General features: G+C 36.7%; 2 protein-coding genes across 9 annotated transcripts in view; both read left to right on the forward strand.

Moving 5' to 3' along the window:
* Nucleotides 1-12,410, forward strand: part of LOC126380281 (tight junction protein ZO-1-like) — a 134,795-nt gene that overhangs the window by 83,014 nt on the left and 39,371 nt on the right. The window contains exon 1 of one of the 8 annotated variants that reach the window (XM_050029567.1): nt 4,141-4,362. The exons of the other annotated variants lie outside the window; for them this stretch is intronic. Within the exon in view, the coding sequence (XP_049885524.1) occupies nt 4,306-4,362 (57 nt within the window). The 5' untranslated portion in view covers nt 4,141-4,305. Of the gene's footprint in view, nt 1-4,140; nt 4,363-12,410 lie in introns of those variants that run through there. 8 annotated transcript variants of the gene reach the window in all.
* LOC126380347 (PIN2/TERF1-interacting telomerase inhibitor 1-like) lies at nt 86-2,072 on the forward strand. Its single transcript, XM_050029716.1, has 2 exons — nt 86-436; nt 1,067-2,072. The coding sequence occupies exons 1-2, from the start codon at nt 157-159 to the stop codon at nt 2,047-2,049; spliced, it is 1,263 nt and encodes a 420-aa protein (XP_049885673.1). The 5' UTR covers nt 86-156; the 3' UTR covers nt 2,050-2,072.

Raw genomic sequence — 12,410 nt, forward strand, 5'->3', positions numbered from 1 at the left:
GACCGCTCAGTTTTAGTGGTTTCTGGTGGTTTGCACGGCCGCATTTGGTGGGCTGGTGAAAATAAAGTTGGCAACACTGACGTCGTCCATTTTGACAACCAACTAACAAACACGTGCCCGATGTATATGGGCTCGTGTTATTTTATAAAATAAAACATGTCTATGTTAGCGGGTCCACGTCGTAAACAGAAAGTTATTAATTTGCGTGCTAAGAATAATGCGTGGAGCAATGACAGCAGTAAATTTGGCCAGCGTATGCTTGAGAAAATGGGATGGAGCGAAGGAAAGGGGTTAGGCGCTAAGGAGAACGGAATAGTGGAACATGTAGTGGCAAGATACAAGAATGACGACAAAGGCCTAGGCTTTGAAGACAGGAACGACCAATGGACCAAGCATGAAGACGATTTTAATGCGTTGTTGGCGAATTTATCCAATGGTAAGTACTCATTACAATTACTTCTCATGAAAGGTTGACATGGCGTTGTAGTGTTGTAGAATATTACTTTTATTGACAAAAGTATTATATTTATCTCATAATTATTGTAATAATATCTACAGTAACGTGGCGAAGGTTAATTAAAATGCGCTTCACTAACCTAAACAAACATTGGTTTCATGCATAAATATTAGTGGTTTCAGTTCTGCTTTGCGTCACTATTATTATTACTAACTTTTGCAACTAACATTAAGGTAAGAAAATCATTTATTTGTCATCTGGGGGGTTAAAAAGGCCACATTGAAGCAAGTCATCTAAAAAAGCAATATTGCAATTTGACATTTGTGCATCAAATTGCTTTGATGTAGCCTTTTTAACTCCCCTAGTTTTCTGAATCTTATAATATTTACATACGTTACATTCTCCATTCTACCTCTAGATTAGAAGACCTGTACCGAACAGTGGGACATGTATAGTTTAATTGTGGAATGTTATACATTGTTTTCTTTTCGAATGTTCCACATTTTCATTCATAGTCATGTATTCAAGTGTGAGTCTAGTAAAATAATATACATAATAGTAAATAAGCACTCCTATTTTATTGAAGTGTCAATTGTCTTTATTTCACAGGTAATGACAAAGAAGAACAACTTCATAGCGGCATTTCTCTAGAAGTCAAATCAAAGAAAAGCAAAGCCCGAATTCACTATCACAAGTTTACTCGAGGGAAAGATATTGCACGCTACAGCGAAAAAGATCTAGCTAACATATTTGGCAAGAAAAGTTTGAAGGGCGAAGAAAAGAAAGACGAAGAAGTACAAATTGAAGATTTAAAAGCAACTGAACAGGTGTTTACAGAGAAGGGCAGCATGGAGGATTACTTTAAAAGTAAGTTAGCAGCTTTTAAAAACAAAGCTAATGTTTCTTGCCTGAATAGTCATAATGAAGTAAGCAATGATGCAGACTACAGTTTTAAAGGATTCTCTCAAGGGAGTGATGATGATACAGTGACAAAACACACTGACCAAGGATTCGGATTTCAAGGTTTCTCTTTTTATGGCTCAAAAGAAAATAATGAGATTGAAAAAGAAAATGAGGCATGTGACGAAATTACAGAAGTTTCTCAGAAAAGTAAGAAAAAGAAAAAGTCTAAAGAGAAAAATAATGGTGTAAAACAAAGTAATGAAATAGAAGGTGATGTCAACAATGAGTACCAGCATGTTTCAGAAGTTTGCCAACAATTATCTAAGAAGAAAAAGAAGTCTAAAAACAAGAATGTTGAATCAGTTGAACACTGTAATGAGGTTGATTCAAATGGAGATGTTGTGAATGACCACAACCATGAGTTACTGACTGATATTCCTGAACAACCTCGAAAGAAGAAGAAAGGGTCTAAAAAGAAGAAAAATGATTCTGATCAAGACAGTAATGAGATCACATCCAATAATACTGCTCAAAATGTGTCTGAAAACACTGACAATGAAGGCCCTAAAAAAAGAAAGAAAAAAGGTATACCAGAAGAAAAACAAGAATTTAATGAAATTGTAGTTGAGGAAGAAATTCATGTGCCGAAGAAAAAGAAGAAAAGGAAAAATAAAGATGTTGATAATTAAAATAAAACTCTATTTATACAAAATATATTTTTATTTACCAAATTTTCAAATATTCGTTATTATGTTTATTACACACAAGACTATAATAGTACTATTGGCAGTTGACTTTTCTATATATCCACAAAGCATTGTCAAATATTGCAGTATAATCTAACAACACATGAGTACATTTACCTAGTGTTACAAGTTACTAATCACTCACATAATAGCCTTATTTTATTACCCACTTAATCCTCATACGCGTCTTGAATGCGTTTTATGTAAGCTTCCCATTCTGGTATTTGATAAACGCATCGACAGGCGTCTCATGGCGTCATAACGCTATGCGATCTTTTATCGTAAAGTTACTAACCCACACAAACAAATATCAACTTAGTAAAGCTTTATGACGACCTTAAGGCTGTTGTCACACGACGCGGTCGACAAGGTAGTATTGACTTACATAAATCGATTCTAAGAGAACGCAGTGCGTTACTACAAAAATCGACTAACAGCGACCGCATCGTGTGATAACCGCCTAACTGACCGCAGATACCTGTGTAGGTTATCTTGTACAGAATAGAATGTCCATTGTAACTGTCACCAAACCATGTACAATATTGGTGAAATACTTTTTATTGTGTTGTAGACCTTGGTACCTCGCGTTAGGAGCTAAATAGTAGTCGCTGGCTGCATGTGGTGGGATGTTGTGTTGGTATTGGCACGGCAATGTGGACTGAATAATAATGTGGTCACATACCGTTTACTGTGAAGCCGTGACTTTGTGAAATGGCTGGAATTCGATATGGTGCTTCGGCGTATCTGTGCAAATGATCGAATACGTACTTTGACAAAGACTAATAGCGAGCCGCGGGCTTGCCCTTTGTTCTTCCTAATTAATTTATTGTAAATAGGTAAAATATTCTTACAATATAAATTGCATGAGACTTCAATACCAACAATGCTGCATGGTCTCTTGTGGTAACTTGTGGCTCTGCCCACCCTTGGGATCACAGGCGTGAGTTTTCTCTATTCTGTGAGATGTCGGTAAGATCGAAAGTTACGCAACGATTACCTAACTATGACCGTTACTGTCGCCGCCGTTATGAATATTATGCTTCTCTTATTCTAAATATTTCTAAACCATTTGTGGTTGTGGTGGTCGAGTTTCATTTTGTGCTTCTAATTATTAGAGTCTAATATATTTAGCAGCGTATTAGTAGTTCTTTACTTTTAAATAAGTATTTCACTTTTTCTACCCATATTACATATTTTACATAATAATATAATCATCTGGAAATGATTTATGAGGCCTGATATAACCAAAGAAGTTAAATTCTCTGCTCTTCTTGAACGAAGACACCTAATATAAAATGTAAATTAAACGAACGCATCTAAGCTCTATTGGGTTAGACATTCTTAATTGGCTTAGGCATAGTCATACATAAGTCATAACAACGCGTCATTTTCGACGAGAAGCTTATGATAAATTATTGCACAAAATAAAATAAATACAAACATTTAAGTAAATTTATTGGCCGGAAGGCAAGAGAAGGAAACCACTGCCCTATTTTTACCTAAAAAAGTAGCATGGAGAATGCTACACCGACAAGAGCGTGGCTGTTAGATTAGTGATGATGAAGTAAATAAAATTAAAACCAACATTCCAGTATTGTAGGGAATTAGCCAGGGGTCCCCAAATTCGGCTAGATAGTTTACTCCTGTGTGCACTTGGCCGCACGTGTGTTTTAAGTAATCAAGGTTGAGAACTTTCTGTCGATGTTTGGTCAATACTTGCCTCGTCACCGATCCACTTCTCCGCTTCCCGCTACAGTCCGCTAACCTCTTGATAAACATGAACCATTTGAATAGCAGTACCGAGTGCCATACGCGCCATACACATGTTTAATGAGGTATACGCTACCGAATTGAGAACCTGAATCGCCTTTCAGAAATTGACGCGAGGAACTGTCATTCGAATTCGGTGATATAAAGTGTTTAGTGGCTCCAAGCTTCAAACAAGGTGGTTTTATAATCTCATATAGCGTGAGACCGCGTCATCGCTGCACGCCTACTTCGGAACCTTCGGCATTCCATTTGAATATTAAAATAATAACTTAAATATTCACCTCTCACAAACATCTGACAATCACCAGTGATGTGCTATTTCATCTAAAGTAAACGGCGAAAACTCGCTGTAGTGTTAAAGTATGCAGTCGCACAGTTTACAGTGTTTTCAAAAAAGGTGACACAATTAAAAATTTGTTTTGTGAAGTTATGACTTTGGATTGTTCCACGATGAAATTGGATAACTTCGGTTTTGAGAAATTGCAGGTCCGTATCGATATTTAGTAATTAGACATTCTTTAGGGAATATGGTATTTGACTGGGTCAATGAAAAATTATAAAATGCTAATCTAGAAGCCAGTCTAAAATGATAAAAAATCAATCTCATTTTTCTTTTTCACTTATTTTCCAATTTCATTTATGAATTAAGTAACAATGTGAACGACGGTTGACCGCTTTTATTGATAACGTCACAGGAGAGTATTTCTATACAAACTCCAAAGAAAACGTTCGTTTTGACGTTACATAAAAAATGTCTCATTTGACTAGGTTATCAAGTAGCTTATTAAGTTATGGCTAATTAATTCCTAACGTATCTGGGTGTAATGAAAAACTTAATTTCATTTCAATATGAATGTTTGTTTATACTGACATTTTAACGATGAATGAAAGACTTAATAAATTGATTGATACATTTGGATATGTAGTTTGATGTACATAGGTAGTTATGTTTAATATAACTTTCATGTTTTGGGGACAGTAAGAAAAATACATCTTGGACTTTTTGTAACTTGATGGATAATTGTTATGGGAGATGGAACGATTCCTTGTCACCATAAGGCAAATCATATTTATCTTAGGACTTGTGAAAAGAAAGAACAGTGGCTGCAAGTTGTCTTTGATTACTTGTGGCTCTGCCTACCCCATTAGCAATTACGATTTTAAACTTTTGGTGAGAATTCCTTGACATACCTACATACTAGTAAATTAAACGGTTTTTGTATGAAAGGTAATGCCTAATTTATTGATAAATATCTTCTTAACAATGAATATATATGTATAAATAATATATATAAATGGACCAGATAATTATTGCTTAACAATGTTTATTTATAAGCAATAGATATACCGCTACATCCAATATCTTGAAATCTAATCAAACTAAACATATCTACTCATCCACTCGAAGTATATTCACTCTTCCCTTATTTGAATAAGTTTTGATTTTCGAATAATGGTTATTTAAGAACTAACTAGAAAGAAATTATTAAAACTTCAAGATATCTACTGGAATGTTATAAGATAATTGGTACTTTTTAATGCGAAGATGTAACAAAGTGCTTTTTAAAAATAAAATCACACTCAGATACTGATGTTTTATTAGGTACTTTTACGTATTTATACGTACTAGTTTAATTTATAATAGTTCTATCTCTCTCTCTATTTAAGAGCTGCGCTCTTGTCGGTGGAGTAATCGCCATTCCTCTCTTCTTCCCGCCAAAACCTTCACCTCCCGATACGACACGACCTGCACCTTCTCTTTTATTTGTTTCATAAATGTTATCCTAGGTCTACCCCTTCCTCTCTTCCCTTCAATTTTTCTTTCTATAATGTTTGTTATAAATGAATCGTGTCGTATCATGTGGCCAATCATATTTCCTCTCCGGTTCTCTATAGTCTTCAATATGGTTCTCTTTTCTTCAACTCTTTCCAACACTTAAAATAGTTACTTATCCAGAAAAAAAAACAACTTTACAAAAACAACGCTCTGAAATCATAATATTAAACAGTCGAACTCGTAACATAACAATGTTTATGCAACGCCCATTCTCATCTCGTTCGGTGTCTTAATTGTGTGTTAATGACAATCAGTAACACGTAATTCTTAATGTTTGAATTATTCACCATGTGTAGAAACTGCGGTGAAAGTGCATAGTTACACGATAGATTAGCTCAGGAATGCGCCGGTACAATGCCACTGCATATGCATAAAATCTTTACAATGACTGATTAGGTTGATATCAGCTCATGTTTACCAAGCAGGTGTCGGAAGCTTGGTGCTGTATGGCTCGTTAATGGTGCCAGTTATAACATGAGAGGTAACACAAGATTTGAAAAAGTGTTTTAAAAGCGAGTTGCGTTCTTCTGTCCGAACGGCGAGTTACGTTGTACATAAAAATATATTCTTTGTGATAGTCATGTAAGCTGTAAGCATGTTGTCAGGCTCTTATACCTACGTAGCTATATGTACCTACTTTTCTTTGTTATAATCTTTGAAAGAAATTAATAGAGTTCTCTTTGGAAGAAATCATGATAAATTCCATCTGCAATTAGTGAATACGTAGCTGGCTAGGAATGGGTGTTTACTTTTTTTCCTTTTGCCCATTTGAGGGTCAGGCTAAGCTAAGCTTATATGGGTGTTATACTATACAACTCTGCCTAGCCCTTCGGGGATAGCGTGATGCTATATGATGGTCGTAACGCCGACAGTCCTTTTAAAATCCAAACTCCATTGTTTTACTGTTGTGTCTGGAAACCTCGGCTTTACGAGGTTAAGTTAGGAAAAGAAGAATATACGCTGCTGAGGTCCGTTTTGTAAAAAATAACGAATCAAAGTGAAGCCATGTTGCCTGCGAAATAAAAATATGTTTGAATTTCAATTTGTCATGTGTTATAATTCTGTGATTAGTGTTGCCGTAGTAACTGTTACCTAATCTGTGGTGTTGCCCTAATCAAAGTTGGAAGTAAAAGCTGTGCAGAGTTGGTGTTTACGCATCCAACAATGGACGTTGCACATTGAAAAATTGCTACAACCTATGACATTTGGCATCCAACATTTTCGTAACATAACGAAGACTTATGAATATTTCCACCAGAATATCAAAGCTATGGGTTCCATTCGTTGCATAAACATCTATCTGCGTAGGAGTTGTTTTATTAGACCCACATGTTCCAACATCCAGATATATTGCTTAATATTAGTTGTTATATATAATTTTGGTCATTTATGGACACAGCAAATATCAATAAATTACCGATCAGTAGGTATTTTGTAAACTAACTGGCATACCATTGACATTAATTGCTCACCCGTGGGGTATAAGTACTTAAAAGACATAATGAATTATTGTAGTCGTTGACCATTACTTGCCACATAAGATCACGATCACGAATTGGGGTACTCAGAGGTACATCCATCGCAAGATGAACTAAGTACCTACACCTCGCCATGTTATTCATGTGGTGTTACGGATGTTGTTAAGCCGCCATCGACCCCTGACATGGCGGTAACAACTACTTACGTACACATTATAACACGTTAGTGATATCGTAACGAAAACTTTGAGGGATGATTAAGACCATGATTCTTAGTTGATATGAAGTGAAATTTTCCGTCGGAAGAGTATGGATCTGAAAATAATTTAAAAAAATACAAAAAAAAACACGAATTTTCCGACAGGAAATTCCACTTGATATCACCCCGAACAAGTGAAAACATGAATTTTGCGACGGAAAATTCCACTTAATAAATGAACCCAGAATCATGGACTGACACATATCTCCCTCAATATTCGTTACGATGTCACTAACACCCTGTATATACGCGTGAGTTCTGTAGTTTCTAGACAAAATTATCAGGTGTAACTGGTGTAAGTTCTACTGCTTGGTTTCTTGCATTCTTAGTTTTATTTTCCAAATCCGATCATTTCGGTAGGTACTGAACGTAACTCAGGGCAATCTACGTTGTAATTAAAAGTACCTAATTATTTTTATATAAGTAGCCATCATTTCAACATCTCTAGTATAAAATAGCACCTAAACAAACTTGCGTGGGATTGTTTGTAGCTTACTGACTCAATGAGTCAACTCACGAATGAAACCTTATACCTACTTATAACTTGGCATCTGCAAATATCGTGCAGGCGTATCGTACTGTAACTGCACTTGTGGGCAGAGCCTATAAAAATACCCATATTTATATTGCAGATAAATAATTCACACAAACGCTTGTATATCCTAAGGGGTAGAAAGAGGTGTATTTAGTCATACCCACGACTCCTCCCCAACTGTGTTAAGACCCATGTAATTAGCGGGCGAATATATTGCCGTTAACCGGGCACAAATTTTGCAAACCATTTGAGTCAATTATCTAAGATCCAAATGAATTCAAACACATAAAGTATGCAGAACGAATTCAGTGGTTAAGAGCCTGAGCCAGGATTCGAACCCATTACAATGTAAGTCACGCGGTATGGTTTTGGTTACTATAAAAAAGGTATTGTCATAGACAAAGATAGACTTCCTTCTTAACAACAAAAATGGATGCATAATTAATATTTTCTTGTGTTAAAAAGTTAATTTAAATAATACAATAAAAACGGTGATTTGTAAAACATTAATAATAACATTAAAAGTGTAAAACATGTAAATATGTGACACACAATAAACCTTTCAATTATTACTTTATGTGGTCGTTTAATTAGAATACCAGCACACCACTTAACAATTAAACCTAGAACGCCACAGCCCTAGCAAAATATTGAGCTGATGTGAGACCTCAAAGTGGCACCCCTCAGCCCCTTAAAATACAAAATTTCTCGATTAGTTTACGGTTAACGAAATTTACCTATTTAATTCTATTTAAAGGCCGCCAGGCTTTTTGGCGGGAAACGGGAACGGGACAGTTGCTTTCTTCATTGAATAATCTAAATAATTAATACGAAGTGGTGTTTTGTGGTTAATGATCGCATTAAGTTAGAAGACATTCGCGAGTGTTATTATATCGGAGTACTCAGTGAACAAGGTGTATATCTGCCTGTTTTCGCTTCGTGCCAAGAAGCCGCTTCGTGGCTCGAAAGTTTATGCGGACTTTTGAGTTAATTCGTTTGGGGTTCGGAGTAGGAGTATACTCCGAGGGTGGGGGCTTAGGTTTCATCATCATCACCTTTCATCATTTTATCAGTCATCAAGAAAAAAAATATGTAAGACATGGCTGTATGGGCATAGTTCCCTTTGCCTTACCCTTCGGGGAAAACCAAAACAAATAAAAAATTAAAGGCCGCCACTGCTAATAAGGCCTGGCCTGTAAGTAGGTACCTACACTTAATAGGTATGTTAGAGCAGTGTACATTGATCATTGACTAATTGAGATTTAAAACAGGACGCAAGTTGTCAGTAAAACGGCCACTCCCAAGGAGTGGCCCGCATACAGCCATCGTCGGTTCACTTGCTATAACTAAGGTTACTTCGCTCATGCCTGCAGCAATTTGACTTTAAATTCCCAACAAGCCCAATGGTTCGTGGGCAAAATTAAACAACAAAATATTGAGATGTTATTTCATAAACCGACAATGCTGTGCAGAAACGTATTTGTAAACCGTATCATTGTTAACGTGACTGCTGATTCGGCAGTTGAACAGGTATTACCTCATATATCCAAAACATATATACATACACATACATAAACTCACGCCTATTTCCCACCGGGGTAAGCAGAGACTATAGAATTCCATTTGCTTCGATCCTGACACACTTCTCTTGCTTCCTCCACATTCATCAATCGCTTCATACACGCACGCCGGTTCAGAGTAGACCGTACTTAACCTTTTCTAAGGATGTCCAAAACAAAACTAAACGAAAAACACTATCTCTGTTCGACACATCAAAAAAGGAAAGAATAAAATATGATTATCTATATAAGACGGTCTTCCAAATACAAATATTAAAAACCAAGATACGCAAAGGAGATTATAGTCTCTTAGCATAAAATAAATAATGGTGCTAATTCCTGCAGACGCCAGCATCTAATTTTATTTTAAGTTATACCTGTCATTTTCTTATCCGTTGAAAAAGAAAGGGACGGGTAATCGACACGCATAAAATTTACGGAGTACACGTCAATGCAGAAATCTAAAACAACCGTCTAAAAATTTTACATCGGCCAATAACCCGACAGAATTCAGTAGTCAGCACGTCAAACGGATTGCATACTGTCTGGATGGTTATTCATTTGTTTATTCATTAACTTGTTGACAATCATCCGTCCCTTTTATTTTCGGCGGATAAGAAAATGACGGGTATAACTTAAAATAAAATTAGGAGGTGCGTGCAAGAATCGGGGCCAATAAATACGTATAGAAGAACGGTAACTCCGCCCCGCACCAATTCGTATCGGGCGCCGACCACCCCCTCTGGGTCTTACTTTAGTCTTGAATAGCCGTAAGTCGTTAAGGAGTAAGGAGGAGAGCGTGGCCTGTCTGTCTTTCTCGTACTTACGCGTTATGCGGCAAACAGTAAGATGGAGATTTTTGGATGGGGTGTCTAGTCTAGAGCGTGTTGGCACACGAATTATTTTTCCAAAAACTTTTATCAGATTGTGACGTCATACTTTTGGCATCCGAATGTGACTTAAAATAATTTTAAGTCAGCTTTAAATACTTTTTAGGATAAATAAACGTTTCTGAAATACCAATCTATCACAAGACCTCTGCCGCGAACATATGCAGTGACAGTAACCACCTACGCCTCAGTTACGTGAGACAATGGAATGCATAGGTAAGTTGAGCGAGTAAAAACTTATAAGTGCAAGGCCTATGGAAACTGGAGCATAATACATAATCGTTAGAGCACAACTTACTAAGCAGCTGTAAGCAATACCGTCTTTATTTATCATAATGGCACACGGTACTGGTACCCAGGACCCCATCCTCGGCGGCCTCCGAAGGACCGAATATTTATCCTACTTACACATTTCTTCTTTTTTTTTTGATTTTGTCCTAGTATGGCTTTGTAATAGACTACTCTGGGCGCCATCCCACTTGCGTCAGACAGAGTACTGCGGGGCGGAAGGTAAGAGGGAAACCACGACTGTCCTATGTTTTTCTAAAAAAAGTAGCGTGGAAATACTGCACCGACAAGAGCGTGGCTCTTAAAATGATGATGATGACACATTTATTGTTTTCTTTTTGTCAGACACACGACAACTAAACATTTTTTCGAAACAGTCGACATAAATCCCTAAGCTTTTGTAAGGTACTTGACTGTACAAAATACTCAGCTGCAATATCAATCATTAATGGCATACGAGATCAACTTTTATATGCTTAAAGAATCTTTATAATACCAGCTTAAAAGAACTTTTCAAACGAGTAGTCTTAAAATAACTAAATTCTCAACTACAGGTGTACCTAGAGCTTGTCATTATGAATTCAATAAACGTTCAGACAGGAATCAATTTACAAGTCTAAATACTTAGTCTTCGTTTTATTTTTGTCTGGTGGTTAGTATGCTATTTTAGTAGACAAAAAATTCTTCTATCATGTGGGTTGTAAGATGGGTTACCATCCTCAACACCCTGGTGTCAGGGTTATAATTCAGCCGCCAAAGGCCCGTGACATGAAAGCCGGGACAACGGCTTCGGCTTCACATGCCTTCCGAAGCACGGATCATGTTAATTTTAGACAATCAGGTGATCAGCCCGTAATGTCCTAATCGGGATTCGAACCCAGGTCCTCCGGATCGTGACAAAACTCTCAATTACCGGACCACGGAGGCGGTTGATAGGCACGAAATTATTAATAGGTAATTATTAAGACTGCTTCACCTAAGTTTACATTAACTTGAAGATCGCAAATCAAAATACACTATTATGTTTATAAATAACAAGAGTCATAGAATAATAACATAGACTCGTCGTATGATACTGTCCTACTAATTTTGGCATACTTGACAACATGGTCAAATGATATACTTTTTACGAAAATTTTCTACGGAATTCGTATTGAAATTCTCTCTCTCTCTTTATTTAAGAGCTGCGCTCTTGTCGGTGGAGTAATCGCCATTCCTCTCTTCTTCCCGCCAAAACCTTCACCTTCTGATACGACACGACCTGCACCTTCTCTTTTATTTGTTTCATAAATGTTCTCCTAGGTTTACCCCTTCCTCTTTTCCCTTCAATTTTTCCTTCTATGATGTTTGTTATAAATGAATCGTGTCGTATCAGGTGGCCAATCATATTTCCTCTCCGGTTCTCTATAGTCTTCAATATGGTTCTCTTTTCTTCAACTCTTTCCAGCACTTTTTAATTTGACACCATTTCATTTCAGCTTATACCCTTCATCCTTCGCCAACATCACATCTCAAACGCTTCCAACCTCTCTCTGTCTCTCTGTGTCATAGTCCACGTTTCACTTCCATAGAGTGCAATGCTCCAAATATACTTATGATTTAATAAACCGTTTCCTTAATTATAGCGCGAAAAAATTCCAAGACTATGAATGAAATACTGCGGTGTAACATCATCAATAAAAGTGGTC

This window comes from Pectinophora gossypiella, chromosome Z (assembly GCF_024362695.1).
Source record: "Pectinophora gossypiella chromosome Z, ilPecGoss1.1, whole genome shotgun sequence".
NCBI lineage: Eukaryota > Metazoa > Arthropoda > Insecta > Lepidoptera > Gelechiidae > Pectinophora > Pectinophora gossypiella.

Coding starts and splice junctions, on each gene's coding strand:
- LOC126380347 (XM_050029716.1), top strand. CDS start 157: ATGTCTATGTTAGCGGGTCCACGTCGTAAACAGAAAGTTATTAATTTG. Junction 437..1,066: donor GTTGGCGAATTTATCCAATG/GTAAGTACTCAT, acceptor TTTATTTCACAG/GTAATGACAAAGAAGAACAA.